The sequence below is a fragment of the Astatotilapia calliptera genome, chromosome 15, assembly GCF_964374335.1.
Source record: "Astatotilapia calliptera chromosome 15, fAstCal68.1, whole genome shotgun sequence".
Lineage (NCBI taxonomy): Eukaryota > Metazoa > Chordata > Actinopteri > Cichliformes > Cichlidae > Astatotilapia > Astatotilapia calliptera.
Genome location: NC_137436.1, coordinates 7,530,042 through 7,551,206, shown reverse-complemented (window position 1 = coordinate 7,551,206; position 21,165 = coordinate 7,530,042). Strand labels below are relative to the sequence as shown.

The following is a 21,165-nucleotide window of genomic DNA, read 5'->3' as shown; positions in this document are numbered from 1 at the left end:
ATCCATCGCGGGTCCCGCAGGATTTTCCATAACTCCAATGGAACTAAATCGTTCTGGTCTGCTACTCGCCGCCCTCGCAGGAACCCTGATCGGGCTGTCAACCATCGATCTCTAGCCCACCTGCCCAGGGCGCCCACTGCGATTAGCAAAAAAGAAGATACTCCACTCAACTTCGGTCTTCTAAACATTCGTTCATTGACAAGTAAGGGACCTCTCATCCAAGACCTCCTATCTGACCGTAAGTTTGACTTTTTCTGCTTAACTGAAACCTGGCAACAACCTGATGACTTTTCTCAGCTAAACGAATCTGCTCCTCTGGGGTTTGTTTACTTTTCTAAACCCCGCTGCTCAGGTCGTGGGGGTGGTCTCGCGATCCTTTTTCGCCAGCACTTGAAGGTCCTGCCGGTTAATGTTGATACCTTTAGTTCTCTAGAGGTCCTTGCATGTGAGCTGACTGGACCCATTCCCACTATCATAGCTACTGTATACCGCCCCCCCAAACCTAACCCTGTCTTTCTCAGTGACTTTGCTAATCTACTAACCCATCTTTCATCTCTCTCCCCAAATGTGATCTTGGTGGGAGATTTCAACATTCACATGGACAATAATGACCTTCTGCTCACCAGAGACTTTTCCTCCTGTCTCGAAGGCTCTGAATTTAAACAATTTATCGATTTCCCCACTCACTCTAAAGGACACACCCTGGACTTGGTCTGCTGTTCTGGTCTTACTCCCTCGAATCTTTCTGCTACTAAAATCCCCATAACTGACCACTTCCTCCTTTCATTTAACCTTACTCTCTGCTGCTCTTCTACCAAGCCAACCCGTCTCATTTCGTTCCGCAACATCAAGAACATTGATATGGACATTCTCACTACCAGTTTGGACAATCTTCAGATTCCGGACTTCTATTCTACTCCTGATGATTTGTTGTTATATTATAATAATTGTCTACGCACTGTCCTTGATTCTCTGGCTCCTGTAAAAACCCACTCTGTTTCCTTCACTTGCTCTGCTCCCTGGTTTACCTCTGACCTCCGAGCTCTGAAGGCCAAAGCTCGGCAGCTAGAGCGTAAATATAAGAAATCTGGTTTAACTGTTGATTCAGAAATCTATAAATACCATGTACTTCAGTATAAAGACTCCATTAACAAGGCCAAACAAAGCTTCTACTCTGGTATTATCAGTTCTTATGAGGGTAATGCTAGGACTCTGTTTTCAGTTTTCAACAAACTAATTCAACCCCCCAACGCTTTACCACCGCACTTCTATTCCTCTGAAACATGCAACTCCTTGATGCTGTTCTGGACTACGAAAATCGATAACATCCACCAGCAACTCAGATCAAATGTTGTGTCTACGCCCTCTCCAGAACCTTTTCTCTTTTTTGAGCCGTTTTCCACTTTTCATCTTCCTGATTTATCTGATATTTCCGAGTTAATATGTAAATCAAAACCTGCCACATGTCATCTTGACCCCATGCCCACGGGGCTTGTGAGATTCTGCCTCTCTTCTTTGCTCCCACTCATCTGTGCTATCATTCACTCTTCTCTCACCACCGGTATCGTTCCCTCCTTATTGAAGACTGCTCTAGTCACTCCTATACTGAAAAAACCTTCTTTAGATCCTAACAACTTTAACAACCTCCGTCCGATTTCCAATCTACCCTTCATTTCTAAGATACTCGAAAAAGTGGTTGCAGCTCAACTTCATTTACACCTGGTTAATAATAACATCTATGAGAGATTTCAATCTGGTTTTCGCTCATGTCACAGTACCGAAACTGCTCTACTTAAAGTCACTAACGATCTCTTAATCGGAGCTGACTCTGGTCTTCTCACCATTCTCGTCCTTTTAGATCTGAGCTCAGCCTTTGACACCATTTCTCACTCTGTCCTTCTAAGCAGACTTTCCTCTCTCGGCATCTCTGACACACCCCTCGCCTGGTTTCAATCATATCTCCTCAACCGTTCCCAGTTTATTCAACTAAGATCATTCCGCTCTCGTCTATTCCCCGTCACCTCTGGTGTACCCCAAGGCTCAGTTTTAGGCCCTCTTCTCTTTATAATATACATCCTCCCTCTAGGTACCATCTTCCGCAAATTTGATCTTCAGTTTCACTGTTTTGCTGATGACACCCAGTTATATCTCTCTTGCAAACCTGATTCCTCCCTCCCACCTTCTTCCCTTACAGAATGTCTATCCGAGTTAAAATCCTGGTTTACCTCTAATTTTCTAAAGCTCAATGAGGATAAAACTGAGATCCTCCTTATTGGCACCAAATCCAACCTTTTGAAGGCATACCATTTCTCACTCACCATCAATAACTCCACAGTTCTCCCTTCTCCTCAGGTTAAGAGCCTTGGTGTCATCCTAGACAGTTCACTTTCTTATAAATCACACATCAATAACCTCACCCGTTCTGCCTACTTCCATCTACGTAACATTAACAGATTGCTTCCTTCTCTTTCCACCCAGTCTACGTCCATTCTTGTACATAGTCTTGTTACCTCCCGTATTGACTACTGCAATTCTCTTCTGCATGGTCTCCTCCAAAAATCCCTCCATAAGCTTCAACTGGTTCAGAACTCTGCTGCTCGCATTATCACCAGAACCCCCTCCTACCAGCACATCACCCCTGTTCTTCAGGAACTTCACTGGCTCCCTGTGAAATTCCGGATAATTTTCAAACTTCTTCTGCTCACCTTCAAGGCCCTTCATAACCTCGCTCCTTCTTACCTTTCTGACCTGTTAACCACCACTTGTTCTGCCCGTTCACTTCGTTCTTCTTCTTCTGTCCAGCTTACTGTACCTTCCTTCCGCCTCACCACCATGGGAAGCAGAGCTTTCAGCTGCTCTGCTCCCAGGTTGTGGAATTCTCTGCCCCCTGAAATAAGAAATATTGGTTCTCTCCCCCAGTTTAAATCCCAACTCAAAACTCATCTGTTCAAATCTGCATATTCACTGTGAATCCACTGTTTGTTCATTTTATCTTGTGCTTTATTTTATTGTTCTTATTCTGCCATTGTTTTACTAGGTGTTTTATCCTATTGTAAAGTGTCCTTGGGTGACTTGAAAGGCGCTCATAAATAAAATGTATTATTATTATTATTATTATTTTTAAAAAGTAACTAAGTAACTAAGTAATTAATTACCTTTGAAAATAAGTAATCAGTAAAGTAACAGGATTACTTTTTTGGGGAAGTAATCAGTAATTAGTTACTTTTTTTATGTAACTTGACCAACACTGATTGCGATGCACAGTTACTCACAATTACGTCACAAAAAAAGTAACTGTGCGATGCAAAAACAGTACAATGAGAATTTAGAATGTTTCCTTTCTTACTTGTTTGAGTTATTTATTTAATCTAAGTTCATATTCTCTCTCTCTCTCTCTCACTCTCTCGTGTTTTCTTTAATGAACTACTGTGATAAATTTTTAAGAAGAATGAATGGCACGTGGTTCATTAGAATTAAGTCAGATGTCCTGCTCTAGAAGTGACATCTCCAGTTTCATTATTCACTGATGACTCCTCTACTTCTGGATCACCTATCAGTGCATTGAAAATATTTTGAAACCACCATTACTAAAATTTAACCTTGACTTCATTAGTGTCAATCTAGTTAACACAAAAGTTAAACAGTAACAGTTAACTCACATTGTTTTGCTGGTGTAACCGTATTTATATGATTCCAGTTTTGTTATCTATGCATTTTTCTACATGTTACTGACTCCATGGCGCCCTCTTAGAGGTAATGTCAGACACAATACTGTGTACAATTACTGTGCATTAACATCCATGTATCTACTATACTGGAATATTTAAAAACACTATAAATTATTGACATATTCATTAAATTGCAATTCCATTTTATTTATATAGTGAAAAGTTTTAACCTTTGGGTCTTGGAGGGTTGAGCTTGGCCTGCTATGATTGATGTAGGAAGCTCTTTGCCCAACTAATTAACATTCCCAAGACCACCATGTGGTCTTGGGAATGTTAATTAATAAGGGGATGCAGATAAGCAAATCATCAGGGATCTTTATTCTCAGCAGGATTATTGAGGTCAAGGATGGCCTTGTCACCTCGTAAAAATCCAACGGGCAAGGGACAGGCCGAAGGGGAGGATAGCAAACTGATGCACACTTCCCAAAAGGTGAAATGCAGAAACCTTCTGTGTTCAAAATGAACTGGCACATGGAAGTAAGCATCATTGAGGACTAAGGTGAACCACTCTCCTGGAGTGATGGTCTTCAGGACATATAGTATCTGGAATCAAGAAGTAAGTGGAATAAAATCCCTTGCTCATTAATCCCGTGTTCTGATTGCACTATTGTGATAGCCCTTTTGTAGCATATTTCCTATGACAAGCCCAGTGTCTTCACAGAGTGTGACAGAAGTCACTTTCTCTGAAAAGGGTGAGATCGATGATGAAACTGCAGCTTGTACCCCCGGGACATTGTTATCAAAACCCACTTATAAGGCCTCTCATCTCTCACTGAGAATGGCAAAACACTGCAATTAATTAGACAAAGTGTGTCTCAGGTGCCCCACTAACTTGATATCTTGTTGCCAACCAAGCAAGTGTTTGCTTAGGCAATCCAGACAAGAATTCCAGCAAGCTGCAGGAGGTCACCTGAAACTTCCACTAACTTACTTATGTCAGTATACTTAAATGTGTTAAATTCTAATACCTGAGAATACCTTAAACCTAGCTGTTCACAGCGTTCTCAGGGAGAGCAATATTGAAAGATATTGAGAGACCTGTAGCTTGCTACTGTCAACAACCTTCTACTGCTTAGAAGTATTTCTTATTTGGCTTTCTCCCACTAGGTTTATATCTGGGACTCTCCACCATTTGACCTTAGAACTGAAGAAGCTCCTTGGATGAGAGGTGAAACGTTTTCAAGTAACTTAAAGAAGTCCAGACGCCTTTCTTTGCAAGCTCCCTTGACTACGATGACCTGGATGACTGAGAACCCTCACAGACATATTTGGCTTTCTGTTTTTCTTCTTTTTTTTCACATATAGTGTACATACAGTGTAATGACTGTGAATGCTTCTATGCTGGTAATGTCAGGGCTTTGTGTGCGGGCAGGCAGAAATGAGGATCCAAATGCAGGACTCGAACACAGAATTGTAACTCAAAACCTCAACTTTATTGCTGGAGAAATTAAAACATGAACTGAACAAGGGTAGTGAACACAAAAATACTGACCACAGTATAAAACACACAGGCATAATCCGATGGTACAACAATGTGGCACTGAGGAAGGGCAAACACAGGGTTAATATACACAGGGAAGTAATCAGGGAATGGAAAACAGGAGGGAGACACAGCTGGGAGAGATTGGGGCTAACGAGTCAGGGGATCGAAGCTGGACACACTGACATAAGACACAATCCTTCAAAATAAAACAGGAAACAATACACACTAAACTAAGACACGGACTGGACAGAGAGAGACAGACTAGACACTGAACTAAACCAGCAATAAACATGAGAACACAAAACCTATCCCTAAACAAGAATAACTAAAACATAGATTAATAATCACCATCATCATCATCATCATCATCATCATCATCATCATCATCATAACCAACAAAAGCACCACAAGAGAATAAGAAAACAATCCATAATGCAAAAAACACACCAAAACACAACAACTCAAAATACTGGGTCAAACTGACCCAGAACCGTGACAGGTAAGGAGATGTCATTTCAGGACTTAAACCAGACTCTAAGAAATTGCTGTGTCTAATTTTGCGATGCTGCGAGTAACAAACTGGGTTCAGTTTGGAGGTTGAAGAAGAACTTTCCCTCGCCAGGCCGACAGCCGTCTGTGCCACAGTTTATCTCATCTCAGTTTATCTCATGCAGCGCAGGGCTAAATTTAAAATGATTAAATACTTAAGACAATGTATATTCTTCTATGACAAAAAATATGTGTTCATTTAAGCAAATAAACAGAGCCGTAAGAGATGTTTTTCAAAAATAGTTTTCTTTATTTTTATTTGCTGCTAACAAATCTTTTTAAAAGATTTGTAGCTTTTGTAGTGCTCCCTACTATGTGAACCCCTCACCAGAATGTTGAAGTTTTTTAGTTCAAGCAAATTAAACCCCAACAATCAAATGATCCCCTGTGAGCAAGCACTAGGCACAGTGGAAAGGAAAAACTCCCTTTAAACAGGAAGAAACCTTTGACAGAACCAGGCTCAGGAAGGGGCAGCCATCTGTCGCGACTGGTTGGGGGGTGAGAGGCAAAAAAAAAGAAAAATGAGAGCACAAGTTAGCTAAATGTTGCTCATGTTGTCTAACATGAACAACGTATGATTTTCTGGACTGTGGATGAAAAGCAGTCCATCATTACTAGTCTTTAAAAAGGGACTAATCGATCATCAAGGTAGGAATATGGCTCAAGGAGGCCACAGACAGAGTTAAATAGGCTATCACTGTTAAGCTTTGAAAAGCCCCAGTAAGCTGCAGGTATAATAAGGCCTACTGCGGCAACGCCTAAACCTATTTTAAGTAGGCGTTTGGCACCATGACGCCATGAACCACTAGTCGGAACCACGTCAGGAGATGCTTCTGAGACAGGAGAAACAAGCTCCTCAGGTTCAGGAGCAAGATTGTCCTGTGTCGGGACCACATCAGGAGATGGTTCTGAGGCAGGAGAAACAAGCTCCTCAGGTTCAGGAGCAAGATTGTCCTGTGTCGGGACCACATCAGGAGATGGTTCTGAGGCAGGAGAAACAAGCTCCTCAGGTTCAGGAGCAAGATTGTCCTGTGTCTGGACCATATCAGGAGATGGTTCTGAGGCAGGAGAAACAAGCTCCTCGGGTTCAGGAGCAAGATTCTCCTGTGTCGGGACCACATCAGGAGATGGTTCTGAGACAGGAGAAACAAGCTCCTCGGGTTCAGGGGCAAGATTCTCCTGTGTCGGGACCATATCAGGAGATGGTTCTGAGGCAGGAGAAACAAGCTCCTCGGGTTCAGGAGCAAGATTCTCCTGTGTCGGGACCACATCAGGAGATGGTTCTGAGACAGGAGAAACAAGCTCCTCGGGTTCAGGAGCAAAATTCTCCAGCTGCAGAGGTTCACCAGTGATGTTGTGAACAGCAGCTAATATTTCTTCTTCCTCCTCCCGTCTCAGCTCATCCTTAAGATTATTAATTATTTCTCTTTTCATTTTAAGATGTTCATAAAGTTCATCTATGAGAGCTTTGTTATGAACAATCTTGAAATTTTGCTTTTTGACTTTTTCTTCCAGCCAAAATATTTGCAGTGTCAGACTTTCTGTTGTCCTTTCTTGATACTCAAGATTTTGCAAACGTTTCTTGAGATTTGTGTTTGCTGTTTTTAATTTGTCTATCTCAGCAGTAATGCTGCTGTTCTCCTTAAGGAAATATTCTTTTTTTTCATGAAAGTCACGGTGCATCCTCTGAATTGTGCTAACCTGCTCCTGCAGTTTAGCCTCCAGAGATTTGACCTGCAACTGCTTTTCATCAAGTGTCTGTCTCACCTGACGCTGAAGAGTACAAATTTCTCTTTTCAGCTCAACTGTGAGTTCTGTCTTCTGAAATACTTTCCTATATTGTTTTTCTATTATCTCTTCTTTTTTTATTATTTCATGGTGAGCTTCTCCCACTTGCTGCTCAAGTCTCTCTAAAGAGTCCTTGAGATCTGTGTTCTGTCTCTTTAGCTCGTTTTTATCACTTTGAATCTGAGACAACTGAGCAGCAATGCTGCTGTTCTGCTCAATGAGAGATTCCGCCTTTTCCAAAAAGTCATGGTGCATTGTCTGAACGTACTTTTCCTGTTCCTGAAGTTTAGCCTCCAGAGATTCCACCTGTGTCTGATTTTCTTTAGCCTGAGCCTTCACGTGTTTAAGCTCATCTCTTGACTGATGGAAATGATCTTTATAATAATTCTTTTTGAGCTTTAGGGTGCTCAACTCCAACTGGAGTTGTTGAATTTTCATTTGAAGCTCCATAGGGTCAGGTATTTCTCTCTCCATCAACCCATACAGTCTTTGTGATTCCTCTCGAATCTCTCCGTCAGACTGTGAATTATTAAATGTTTCGTGTGACATTTCTTTAAACGTTTTAATGCAAAGTGTCACAATAAAAAATGTTTGCTTAATTGTTTAAGTTTAAAAATAGTCCCTTTCTGAAAAGTTTCTGGTTTGCTAAACACAACTCGCCGTTTCTGAAAATGTTCCAAGAAAACTGTGTTTGCAAAGGTGAAGAGGGGGTATTTATAGACTTTTGTGGCTGCGAATATGACGTCAGCGCTCTTTGAGCCTTTGATCCTTTGTTCGCTCACTGGATCACATGACAACTGTGCGTAATTCTGCGCATGCTCAGAGAATACCATTGAGATGCACGGTTTTGTTTTGTTTTGAATTTTTTTTAAATACCCTGAAAACAGTGTTGCCAACTTAGCGATTTTGTCACTATATTTAGGGAGTTTTCAAACCCCCTTAGCGTCGTTTTTTCCCTAAAAAGCGACTAGCTTCTGGTGTTATTGGAGGCTTAATTTATGACGACTTTTGACGTGAAAGCGCTTGTTGCTCTTACTCTCAACAAGCAGCGGGTGCTGCCGTGGGCACCTCGCTCGTGCCAAAGTGCCCACAGGCGGAGGATAGTCCTCCTCCAGCCGCTATCAGGGCAGAGTTCAACCATGGATCCAGTTTTATACTACACCGTCCTCTAGTGTTCAATACAGGTAAATACACGTGGAAGTCAAGCGCTTGATGTTGCATTCATGTACATTATTGCAACAGCAGCTTTTCAGTTATTGTGTACATACATGACAGTTAATGGTACGCAAATATTTATAGATACGACATCAACCACATACATACATATATTTTATCCAGTTTTGGCGTATTTAAATATAATAATTATAATGCTCCTTAATATTATTATGTTCTGACGATCTCTTTCTCCCATCGCAATGCTGTAGATTTTCTTCAGCACTCAAAGGCAACACAGTACCTTGCTGCTGCTTTCACGGTGTCCTCCTCTTGTCGCATATCCAGTTAGCTGATCGTTAGCTTTTGTGCCAGAATGGTTTCAGTGGCGTGTCAGTGTTTGTCCGTTGTTTCTGGCTAAGGATAGCGGGGACTTGGTGGCTTTCATGTTCCGTGCAGCTAATCTAAAAACCATCGGCAAAGCGGGAACTGGCTGGTAGGTGGTGTTTGAAACCGCGGAGACGTAACATATTGTTCACGTCCACTCCACTCTCGTGAATCAGCCGGCTAGAGGCAGAGAAAAGGCTAGCTGCGCTAACAGGCTAGCAGCTAAGCTCTTCTGAATATTTTAGGGTGTGTTTGTTGTTTACTTTTTGGCGGCGCTTGTTTAAACTAAGTATAAGTTAATGCCGTGAGTGTTATTACATGTTAACGCTGTTACGTACCAGCAGTTGGTCAGCTTTTAAATTCTGTAGTTCAGGGTTTGTTTTGGAAGGGCTTGGCTAAGTAGCAAGAAAACGTTAGCCCTCGAAGCTAACAACTTAAAGTGCAAACTAAAGCAAGCGTCGATTTAGAGAACCTTGCAACCCACAATCGCGGGCTGTTAAATGGTATCGCCTGAGATTTGTTAATACTGTTTTTCAGCAGTGCACCCATCGTGTGTTAGCCCTAGCTTTGCTTGCTGGGAAGACATGGACGTTATGTAATGTGAATAATCACCAGGCTATAGTCTCAGATATTTTACAGCTAGCTTACTCCCATGTCCAAAGTTGTCACCGTCAATTGGGCTTATCGACAGCTAGCTGACGTGATAGCATTTCAATTTGCATCTGTTTAGTCAGGAGTCGTCTCTTAAGTTTCCTTGCGGTTTGCCCATCAATAGGAATCTACACATAATGGCTACATTCTTATACTCTATACCAATACACGTGCACACGCGAAATCGTTAGTGCTTGTAAGTGCTTTAGGTATCTGATTGTCCACTCCTGGTGTGAGATAAAATTGTATTTACCCTCCTTTTTGCTTAATCTCAGGCACTTTCGCCGAACGATGGACGAGCTGGTCCATGACCTGGTGTCAGCGCTGGAGGAGAGCTCAGAGCAAGCTGCCCGTGGTGGTTTTGGTGATGGAGGTGACCATGCACTGGCAGTGGGCTGTCTGCTAAAGAGACAGGCTCGGAAGCGGAGGGGTAGGAAACGACGCTCAGACAACCCACATCCACCGTGGGAGACGGGCCACCTCAGTGAGGGTTCAGAGTCCAGTGTGGAGGAACATAAGGTGAGATAGGGTGAATTGAATAGGGACTGTGGACAAGACACATCTGTTTGAAACCCTGTGTCAACAGTGTTACCTAAGACCAGCTGAGCCAGTTTTACTACATTTGAGGATGTAGTTATCTGGCTTGCTGTAGTTGTTTTGAGAAGAGGAGAAAAATGTAACTGGGGGGGGGGGGGATCCAAAATATATTAAAATAGTGTGGCGTTTTGGACAATAGCAAACATTTTTATTTGGGTAAAAATGTGTCTGTGTTTCATAAATCTGGCCCCACTGCTGTTGCTTCTGTCTTAGCTGACATACTCGTGTTGATGCAAGTGTCTTAATTTAGCATCAGCATCACAGCCTGGTATTCACCACAGTGTCATTTGTTGCAGGACTACCGTGCCAGTACAGGAGCTGTCTCTGCTGCCAATAGCCATGCCCGTGACAACAGTGACTCAGATGAACAACTTGGCCCCAAACGGCGAATCCCCTACACAGCCGACATGGGGCGAAGTAAACGGCCGCTCTGGCCGGATGACCTGGGAGTCCTGGGCTCAGCAGAGGGGACTCGAAGCCTTAGGCGACGACGTAAGGTCAAACGCATGGCTGTGGACCCACCCATAGATCCAGAACCTCCCACCTCCACTATGCTTGGGCCACCGCCTGTACCCAAAGCCCGTGTTGGTGGCAAGCCACATAGACTGGGTGCAAGTGAGGGAAGAGGTGCCATGGAGTTCTGCGGAGGTGGACTGGTAGAGCCAAGTGGAAACAAAAGCAGAGTAAAAAAGAGGAAACTGGCGACACACCGGCTGGGAGTGGAAGCTGCTGATGAAGGGGTTGTGGTGGAGAGTGAAGACCCCGTCTGTTCTCCAACAGACGGGTCCAAAGACAAGATGGAGCTGGAGGAGCAAAAGGGCTCGGATGAGGACATGAGTGACAGGTGGTTAGTGTTTTGCCTTTCTTTTTATGCCTCGTAATTCCCGATGTTGTAGCTCCCTCTGTATGTACTACTGTGTGCGATTTTTATGGAGTCTTAGTGTCAGTTTGTGGTACTGCAGGCAAGGGAGTGTTTGGGGCTGGTTGTCTAAAATTAATATCTTTTTTTAAATGTTTTTGAAATGTCTGAAATGTGTTTGGTGCATAGATCACCAAAAAGAAGCGACTATTTAAAGCTAAAATGTTGCCAGTTCCAGACTAGTTAGTTCTCATGCATGTTCTTTGATGGCTGCTTTCATTTAGAATGTATTGGGAACTTATTTTATTGAATGAAAAATAGTTGAAAAAAAGAAGAAAAAAATCTAAATGGAAACTTGCTAACTACCATCTAGCGTTTCCCTACTCGTTGTAGGGCTAGTAAGGTTATTGTTGTGGCTTTGATGGTAATGAACTGTCTGGAGTCTCTCATCCTGGGGCTAGACAGGCTTTTTCCATCATGAACTGCAGCTGGCAGAGGTAGTCCTTATTCTACTCTTGAGATCATTTGTGAGCTGAAGGGGGACTTGAACAAAAATTGCCACCAGGTGGATAGCTGTGCTGAGCTCATCAAGGCTGCAGAGCAGAGGAAAGATTAAGGTTGCCAGCAGTAGTTCAACATGGGGGAGTTTACGTTACTGTTGTGTTTTATATTATCACAAAGTGTCTAAGGTATTATTTATTAGCATTAATGTTATTTGCAAATGCATGGGATATATGTGGATTTGTGATATAGTTATGCAGTGGAGAAACACTTGGTTGAATTTCCTTTTCTACCATTTTTTCCTCAGTGAGACCAGCAGTGTGAGTAACAGCAGTGATGGAGGCCTCTATACAAATGATGAGGGGAGGCAAGGTATGTACTGAGATGTGTACTGAGGTATGTGTCAAAAACTGTCTGGCATGTTGCATAGAAGTGCACACAGAAGTGAGGATTTTGTGAAAGGGTAAGGGTCCGCATCTGCACACAGTGGTTGTGTTGGGTTGTGTTTTGTAGGAAGTGCATGCAATCTAATTTTAGGGTATTTTCACACCTATAGCTCGCATACCCTGGTCCAAGTCAGTTGATGAGTTTGTACTTGTAACTTGTAGCTTTTTCCTGTGGTTTGGTTTCTATTGACGCAGAAAAAAAAGTCAAAGTGAACCAAAATGGGTCAGTACAAACCACATAAGAACATTTAGTCCACTTATTTTGTCTGGAGCTCGAGCAAAAAAACTAAGTACAGGAAGATGAAGGTGCTGTGTTCTGGCTGAGTGTCCAACATGGGGAATTTACATTAATTTTACAGCTAGTTGCTAACACGCACTGACTATTTGTACTGTTTGTGAATAACTATGGTACTCTGCCGCACCCCAGAATGCAAAGCACTCCTGGCTATGTGAAGATGTTTAGTTCAGACTTGCAGCATGCACCTGGTAGTTGACTCAGATTGCATTCACACACCATTTGGAATCGGACTTAGACCACCTCCTCTAAAAGCGTTTGGTGTGGTTGTTTGCTCTGTACCTGAGTGCGATTACCCTGTTAACACCTGCACAAGTGAACTGGACTGAGGGGGGAAATGAACCAGAGTACAGTTTAAACAGCAAAAAACAGCGCAGGTGTAAAAACAACATAAAAGCACTTCTCTCAAACATCTTGCTAGCTTTTAGAAACTGTGTTCTCCTCTTTTGTCGTTATTGATTATTGATCCTTCCCAGTTATTTCTAAATATGGTGAAATTGCTTTTTATTTCATTTTGTATATGAGTTTAAGCAGCTTTTCTGTGAGGTCCCATTTTTCATACTCCTTCTTTTAGGTGACGATGAGCAGAGTGACTGGTTCTACGAGGGTGAGCCGGGCTCCGGTCCGGGGCCCGGGGGTGCTTGTGGGATAGCAGGAGTTGTTCCCTGGTGGGAGAGGGAGACTGGGTCAGAGGAGCTGGATCTAGCCGACCCTGTCTTTAACAGCATTCTCACTGGATCCTTCCCACTCATGAGCCCTGGGGCACAGAGAGGTAGGCTTCTGGTGCTTGCTTTCACAGTCACATTTGAATCACTTAGAAACTTGGACACAATGGCAATTATTTTTCTCCCCCTCCCTTTTTTGGTCAACCATCCAAAGCAATGGTGGCTCTAAAGAGGGGTGAAGAACAGACTGTAGGTTTGTATGTAAAAGAATGTAAGGAGTCATTAGCTCGTTTAAAGATGCCCAGATTTGCACTGGGAGAAACAAGCATGTACTGAATTTCTCTGAGCTGGATTAGAACTGGGATATGCTGCTCCATTGAGAAAAGGATGTGAAGATGATGCTCCTAGGCAAGAGGATGGGCAAAGAGGAGTTTTATGAATGTGGTTGGTTTGACAGAGAGAGGACGGGGACTAGGTCGAAACCAACGATCTCCTGTGGTGCCCCCTAGCTGGAGCAGATGGAAGGAGTAGCTTTCTAACATATAATGTAATATAATATCTAGTATGAGGGGCAAAGTGAAGATACTGTAGTGAAAAGTTGTTGCAGTCTCACTAAAGACCACTAGGAGGCAAACGGTTCACACTGACATATCAGCATTACAGCAATAAACTGATGTGTGGAATAAGAGAGTATCTCTGAAGAAAGGCTTTGTTTGCAGTGTTCAGCACCAAAAAGAACATTTTTCAGACTTGTGCTGCATGAAGCTTTCTTTCGAGTGTCCTCCAGTTTTGGTAATGACAGTACCTTTAATCTAGCTTCCCCCCCCTTCACACCTTGTTAGTCGTGACATATCATCTCCTACCTATTTTCCAACCAACGTGGTGCTGGCCTCACTCTGGGTGTTCAGCTGAAACCTTCACATCAGTGCCCAAAAGCTGGAGCCCACATCACACAGCATAGTTGCTGGACGTAAAGCTGGAGCAACTTTGCAGATTTGTTAGACCACAGGTTTATGCCACAGCCACCCTACATTAAAGGTACTGTCATTACCAAAACCATTTTTTATGTTTCTGCAATGGATTATCCACCAGTATGTGCAAGCTGTTTAATCAAAATGATTGTTAAAATATAATTGTTGTTCTTAGCCATGATTTTTCAAATGTATTGTTTTACAAAAAACATAGAAAAAATATTAAAGTTGCTTATTTTTGATTAAGATGCCAAATTAATTCACTTGAATTCCTAAACAGAAAAATGAGTGAATTCAGTTTGAAATCCATCGATCCTTTTCAAAATGGTAAATCGTTGAGAACTCAATGAAAAGAAAAGAGTCTGCATCAAAGCACTTCTTGATGCTGGGTATGCTTTGAGACAACATTGGGCAAGACTTAAAGTGTTCTCACAGTGTGGTCATGTATGCTGTGGACCAATCAATTGCTGAGACTGATGCTTGGAAAATGTGCAGAGGAAGAGGCAGAAAACAGCTGTGCAGTGCTTTAAAGTTTTAAGTACTAAAGGCAGAAAGAAAATCACTACTGATATAAAGGTCTTCAGGATGACAATAAGCAGAGGGCTGAAAAAACGAGGCTTAAAGAGAAGGCTAGCTGCTAAGAAGCCATTGTTGAGACATCCAGGAGCACAAACACTGGACTGCAGATGCCTGGAATAAGGTACTGTGGCTGTAAAAGTTAAAGTTTAAACTCTTTGGTCAGCATTGTTGTGTTTATGCCCAAGAAAAGCTCCAGAATGTTTCAATGCTAGATGAAATGCACCTACGGTGGTGATTCCATTATGCTTCCATTTCTGTGAAAGCTCCGAAGGAGGCCATAAAAATGAAGCGTTTTGGTAATTATGTGTGAATTAGGACTATTTAATTGTCAGGTGGTCTAATAAATTTGTTGAATTCCATACATCATACTAAGATTACCTCAGCTTCCAGTGGATAATGCTCTGTTTACAAACCTGTTGAAATATAAGCTGGGATTTCAAAAGATGTATCAGTGTTTTGTTACCTTGAAATGTTCCTGACCCAACCGATTGAGTGATTTCACTGATCTTATCGTAAGGTTAAATAATGATGAACCTGCGCTGGTGTTTGTCAGGTTTCCAGGCCCGGTTGAGCCGCCTTCATGGCAACCATCAGGTACCTGAGGCAGGGCTGCAGGGAACCTCCAGTCAGGGCTTCAGCGAAAGATTGAGCAGACAAACTCAGGACACCCACGAGTGAGTTCTTTCTGCATGATCACTTTTTCCATTTTATGAAAGATGCTATTTAAATAAGTAACCTTGGTGTTGAAGAATAATAAAAGTAACTTAAAAACCTGCAGGATATGATAAATTTTATACTGACATCATAAAAGCATTTTATTTGACAACAGAGAAGCATGATGAGACCTTATTCAGCTTTTGCCTGTGTGTTAGCTAATGTGAGAAAGATCTTGATAATCCTGTTTTCTTTGGGAGATCTGCACTAGTTTCTGTGGTTGACGAGAAGCAATAGTTTCTGTGTAATGATACCATAATATCTCCGACAGGCCGTGGTTCAGCTCAGGCTCAAGGAGAGAACACGGACAGGTAAGCTGTCTCTCTCTCTCTTTCTTTTTTTTCCCTTTTATTCCTTTTATTGTGGAATAAAAGGGTTTGAATCCACTCAGAGGCCATTCACTGTCCTTCCTTCACCTGTGCTCTCTCCCCAGCTTTCCTATCCTCTCTACACCCACCTAAAAAAGGCTAAAAAAAAAAAAAAGCCTCCAAAATGACTTTAAAATGCAGAATACAAAGTTCATTCCAGGGGTAACTCGCTCTTTTGTGTCTCCCTCATTGCCCCTTCAGTTGCACTGGGACCCACTCTCAGACAGAGGGCATCGGAGGACCTGCTCAGTAAAAACAGCAAGCAGGTGAGAACAGTTTGACTTCGTTGGGTTTTTTGTTTGTTTGTTTTTGTTTTTGTTAAGGGATAAGAACTTTTCTTGTTATTTAAGATCAAATGGGTGCTATCATATTTTTGCGTGTCTTGACTGGTTTTACAGACAGACCAGCGGACACCTCGGCTCGCTCTGCACAGGGGATATCAAGCGGAGGCGCAAAGCAGCCCCCCTTGGTTCCACTGCACCTTCAGGTATTGAACACCTAGCTTCACCTAGCACACCATCTGGCACTTTATACCAACTGCTCCTTTTATTGTATTTTTGGCTCTCTTCTGTTCTCCTCTCCCCCTCCCCCTCCTCCTCGTTGAGCTCAATGTGTCCAAGCTTTCCTTCACACCTTCTGCTGTACAGACTGGGATGAAGTGTGCGCTTTAGCTGCATATTTTTGAGAAAGCGGATCTTTCTCCCTTCATATCCTCCCTCCTGCACAACCTTCTCTCATTAATAAAGCCCTTTCCTTCCTAAGCTTTGCTGGACAAGAGTCAGCTGGCTAAATCACGCTGCCACAGCAGAGATACTGGATTAGCCGTTAGGCCCTCCACTCATCCCCTCCACCTCCTCCAAAAAAAAACTACTCCTCTTACCTCTGGGCCAGTTTATCCTTTTGGAGGAGGAAGGACGAGTTAATGCTAATGTTGGCCCTGTAATGTATTTAGTTTGGAGCTTTATCTTGTTTTTGATTGTAATTTATACCTAAACGCTGACATTGTATCCACATTAGTGTACTGAAGTGTTTTATGAGATTAAGTTGGCTGTCACTTGTGGGTTAAAGAGTCATGCATGCTTTGGCTCAGGTGCAGGCTTCTTTAATTTATGCCCAGGCCCAACAGAAAGGTAAGCATTTGTGTTTAAAAACAGAAGAAATGGAGCACACATTAAAGAAATTGGGCAGACAAAAAAAGTGTAACCAAAGATTAATTTCAACTTTATGAGGTCCTTATTTAAGGTGGCTGCTTAAAAACTTGGATAAAATCAGTTAAATAGGGCGGCAACACCCAGCAAGCACATGGAAAACATTACCACTGTCTGCTGGGCTGCCAAAGTATCATTGTGGCATATTCAGTGTTGCATTGTGTACATATCTGACACTCACTTGGCGCATATTTGTACTCTGAGGCCAAATGTCCTTCCTGGCGTGCTCGAACCCTCAGACGGTCGCGTCTGGAAATGAGCTTGCAGCTTTACTCTGCCCTGCATACAAATGAAAGGAGGATTAAAAAGGGTAATAGGTTGCACTCTGTGACTGGACTGGGAACTTACAGGAAGAGGGAGGACAAAATGATCAGTGTCTGAGACAGACACGGATGATCTTCCCTTCACTGCTTGCATTTGTTACACCATTGAAAATGTGGCCAAGTCAATTACATGGTTACGTTTATACTAAAGCTGAACCACCAGATAGACAGAACGTCAGATCTGTAAATAAGAAAGAGGATTTTAATGTTTTAGGGTTAATGTATTGTAAATCCAAAAAATACTGCTAGTAACTTTTTTTTTCACTTCTAATTTCTTTAAAAGTGACTAAAAAGCATAAAATGTTTTGCCACATATTAAATGTACAATGTTAAAAAAAAGGTTGGCGAGTGGTTGCTGGTTGTAAGTAGGTTGACAGTAGGTAAAAAGACCTATATGGTGCTGCACTGTAAACCTTCTTGCAATTGCTTTGTTCGCAAGCAGGCCGCCACTAGTTTGCATGCTTGTCTGCAAATTACTTGCCGAGCGCATTCTTTACTTTAACTTTGAAGCGAGACAGTCTTGCACTCTTGCAGACAGTGTGTTGCAACCAAAGCAAATACAAGATGGTTTTTGGTGCAGCACCTTATTTGCAACCGATTTCCCCTGGCTACAGCCGACAGCCACAAACTGGTTGAGATGTACAAATTTTTCACTGAGCGATCTCTAAGCTTGTGTGATTAAAACATAACAGATCTAATATTGGACCTAATTGTTTTGCACATATCAACTTCAAAAAGCTTCAAAACAGCTGTTTTGCCTCAATATTCCAACCACTGGATACATTTCAGATGTTTTGTCCTCGATTTATATGACTAAAAAAAAAAAGCTAGCAGTTTGATAGTACTATGACAAACTAGTTATTTAACATTTTTCTGGTGCCAATTTATTCCTGTGTAGTTCAAGGAATTTCATGTATTCAGTGCATGTATTCCTTGACTCTGATGTATCTTGTCATCGTTTTATAAACCAGTTATTTATTTTTAAGATTAAGGTTAGAGGTCAAGTTTCCTATGATAACAAAGATGTCACCTACATTCATACCATATGCACATCTACCAGAAGACTGAGAGGGTATCACTGGCAGCCACCAGTACTTTTTCCCCTTCTAGTACAGTCCCAGCTAAATGGACTGAAATTTATATAAATAGCCGTTCTTTACTCTGACTTAGTACTCGAAGCACTCCTTACACTGTGAACTCCATTCACAGACATAGCAATAGTAATACATAGCAATAAGGCACTAAGGACAAAAGGCAGGTCTACCTTACTTTATTTGGGGGAGGAAAAAATTTGTTGCTTGTTGATGGCTACGGTCTACAGATGAGAGAAAGTAATCAGAAGAGTTTATGTACCACTTACCTGTGATTGAATTTCCTGTTATGTTGTTTACTATAATGCTATATGCTATAACTGTCTCTAGCTTTGTGTTTAAACTGTTTGTGGGGCACGTCAAACTAACTTTATTATTTACTCATTTCACGCGTACATTGTCTGAGCTGCTTTGAAGATCTCCTTTATAGCTGACACTTGTACGTAGTGTTTAACATGGTATGAGTGAGGATGCGTAGACAGAAATTATTAGCTTTCTTTAATCAGTGAACTTTGTTTTCAGGAGTGGTCGGGGAGAACGCACCTCCGATCCCTGAGACCAACATGGGGAACCGCATGCTGCAAACCATGGGTTGGAGTCCAGGGATGGGCCTGGGTCCTGAGGGAAGAGGCATTACCGAGCCCATCCGGGCCACCCAGAGACCTAAAGGCACGGGTTTGGGTTTCAGCTGAACACCCAGAGTGAGGCCAGGATAATATACCCCACCAAGGAGGGACGAGATGAAATTCTCCTCAGGGTTATCTAAAAACACACAAAGGTCTGGAATAATCCAGGCGCACGAACAACAAGAGAAGGACGCTGCTCATCATAGCAAACGACCTGAGATGAAACAAAAATTAAACTTTCCCATGTTGGGGAAACTGCAAGAAGACTGAGATCTCTGCACAGACTCCTTAACATGTGAAAGTAAAGGACGGAAAGTGATCCACAGACAAGAATGGCAAATGCGTCTTCTTGAGAAACTCCATGTTGGAGAAAGTGATGTGATGTGATGTCTCATCCGTTACCTCAGATGCCAGTGTTACTGGTCAGAGAACTGGGGTGCTGTTGACTACATACAAATAAGTATTGCTTCAGGTCGCCAGTGACGACAGCAATGGTTCTTCAGTCGGCTGTGTTGGTTAGTGAATCAATGATAGGGTTTTTGTCTGATGTTGCACAATAATTTTAAAATCAATTGTTTGAGAAGGCTATACCTCAAGATTATTCTTATTTTTTTTTAATTGTAATGAATTTAGGGTACGCTTTATTGATGTAAGTTTGGATATCTGGATGTTTTTCCTCGCCCAATTCCTTTTTTTTTTTTTTCTTAATTGTTGATTTAATTGGAGAAATCTTGTCATGAGAATGTTTTTAATCTCTCTCCCAAAAAAAAAGAAAAAGGCTGAAAATCCAAGTTACAAATTTCTCTTCATTTAGCACCAGTATGCACAGATTTGCACACGAAGCCCGAAGTTTCACCACACCCTGCTTTTCGTTTCATTGAACGTAATTTAAGGTTTTTAAACAGTGTTGCTGCAAACGTAGCCAAGAGTAAGCACGCTTTGTGACTTTACACAGTCACACGGTATGATATGAGCATTTTGGCGTTTCAGTGCACACTCTTGAAGGAAGGAACCTGTGTTTAACCGGTGCTTTCCGCTTAATTTGCTTGATTAGACCTTTTCGCAGGATTGTGGGGAAGTGCGGGCTGGCTAACGTCTAATCAGACACCTGCGGCACAACACAGGAAGTCAGACGCATTTATTAAAATAAGTTGGCTGCTTACCTAATTGTATTATTTACTATGCAGCTGTTGGGTAATTTAACCCCATTAGCATATTGGCCAGACACAGCGGATTGTTGTGGATATATAGCTAAAGTAAATTTAAGTGCAGCTGAGAGATCAAGGGGCCAGAAAAAAAATAGAAAGATGTTGATTAGAAATGGTGCAGGATATTTAAAGTGTAGCAGTATTTCCTCTGAACAGCTTTTAACCTTAGGACCTAACTTACCTCATTAAACTCGTGACAGTTTAAAGACATGTGAGTGGAGCTCTGATGTGGAAGAAAAGGGTATACAGTAGAAATTTAGCCTCTGTAAACCAAAACTGTTAAATCTGAAAGTAAGCAAAAAAGACTAACGCATTAATTGTTTATTAATTTGATTTTAGATTGTCTTTTTTTTGTAAGAAGGCTCAAAGGTAACCTTCCTGATGATTATAATTTGTTAAAAAATCTCTACATTTTTACTGCAGCCCCAGGTAGAGGATGGATTTTGAAGAAAGGGGGGAAAAAAGCCTGATTACTTAGGTTAAGGTGACTCAGCATTTTTATGAGCACTACATTTCTTTGACCTAAAGTTCTTGGGTTACTTTTGCAGTATGTTTTGGTCATTATACATCCGTACAGTGAAGCGCTGTCCAATCAGCTTTGCAGCATTTGGCTGAATCTGCACAGAGACTATTGCTCTGTACACTTCACAGTTCATCCTGCTGCTTCGGTGAGCAGCCACATCATCATCACTACAGCACGTTACTCCAAGTAACCAGGCTCTTCTGGAACCATACATGCTCATGCTTTAACACTGTGGTTATGTTGTAGATAATGGGCCTTTCCTATCTTCTCCATAAATCAACTGTTTCCACTAGGAACATCTATGTTTTTTGTTTGTTTAAAAAAAAATTTAATAGTTTAAATGTCTAATCTGGGCTTCTTGTTCTGAAGGGGTTGGTTTGCACATTGTCGTAAACCCCATGTATTTCCCTTCATGAAGGCGTCTCTTGATTGTAGACTTTGACAATGATATAC

At 41.9% G+C, this 21,165-nt stretch overlaps 2 protein-coding genes across 5 annotated transcripts; one reads left to right on the top strand and one right to left on the bottom strand.

Moving 5' to 3' along the window:
- Nucleotides 1-6,246: 6,246 nt before the first annotated feature.
- On the bottom strand, nt 6,247-8,240 carry LOC113006491 (uncharacterized). The gene has a single exon (XM_026142495.2). It carries the CDS (start codon nt 8,095-8,097, stop codon nt 6,382-6,384), a length of 1,716 nt encoding a protein of 571 aa, XP_025998280.2. The 5' UTR covers nt 8,098-8,240; the 3' UTR covers nt 6,247-6,381.
- Nucleotides 8,241-8,590: 350 nt separating this feature from the next.
- Nucleotides 8,591-19,772, top strand: gpatch2 (G patch domain containing 2). 4 transcript variants are annotated; one of them, XM_080290184.1, is made up of 10 exons: nt 8,591-8,732; nt 10,014-10,257; nt 10,632-11,182; nt 12,003-12,067; nt 13,011-13,208; nt 15,205-15,325; nt 15,637-15,676; nt 15,935-15,999; nt 16,132-16,220; nt 18,878-19,772. In XM_080290184.1, the coding sequence occupies exons 2-10, from the start codon at nt 10,030-10,032 to the stop codon at nt 19,045-19,047; spliced, it is 1,527 nt and encodes a 508-aa protein (XP_080146310.1). In that variant the 5' UTR covers nt 8,591-8,732; nt 10,014-10,029; the 3' UTR covers nt 19,048-19,772. The 4 variants fall into 4 exon arrangements, with proteins under 4 accessions (XP_080146310.1, XP_025998277.1, XP_025998276.1 ...); XM_026142492.2 differs by lacking the exon at nt 8,591-8,732 and adding an exon at nt 8,982-9,196 and having other exon boundaries at nt 10,632-11,179; XM_026142491.2 differs by lacking the exon at nt 8,591-8,732 and adding an exon at nt 9,006-9,196.
- Nucleotides 19,773-21,165: the final 1,393 nt, after the last annotated feature.

Coding starts and splice junctions, on each gene's coding strand:
- gpatch2 (XM_026142491.2), top strand. CDS start 9,147: ATGTTCCGTGCAGCTAATCTAAAAACCATCGGCAAAGCGGGAACTGGC. Junction 10,258..10,631: donor CCAGTGTGGAGGAACATAAG/GTGAGATAGGGT, acceptor CATTTGTTGCAG/GACTACCGTGCCAGTACAGG. Junction 15,326..15,636: donor CAAACTCAGGACACCCACGA/GTGAGTTCTTTC, acceptor TATCTCCGACAG/GCCGTGGTTCAGCTCAGGCT.
- LOC113006491 (XM_026142495.2), bottom strand. CDS start 8,097: ATGTCACACGAAACATTTAATAATTCACAGTCTGACGGAGAGATTCGA.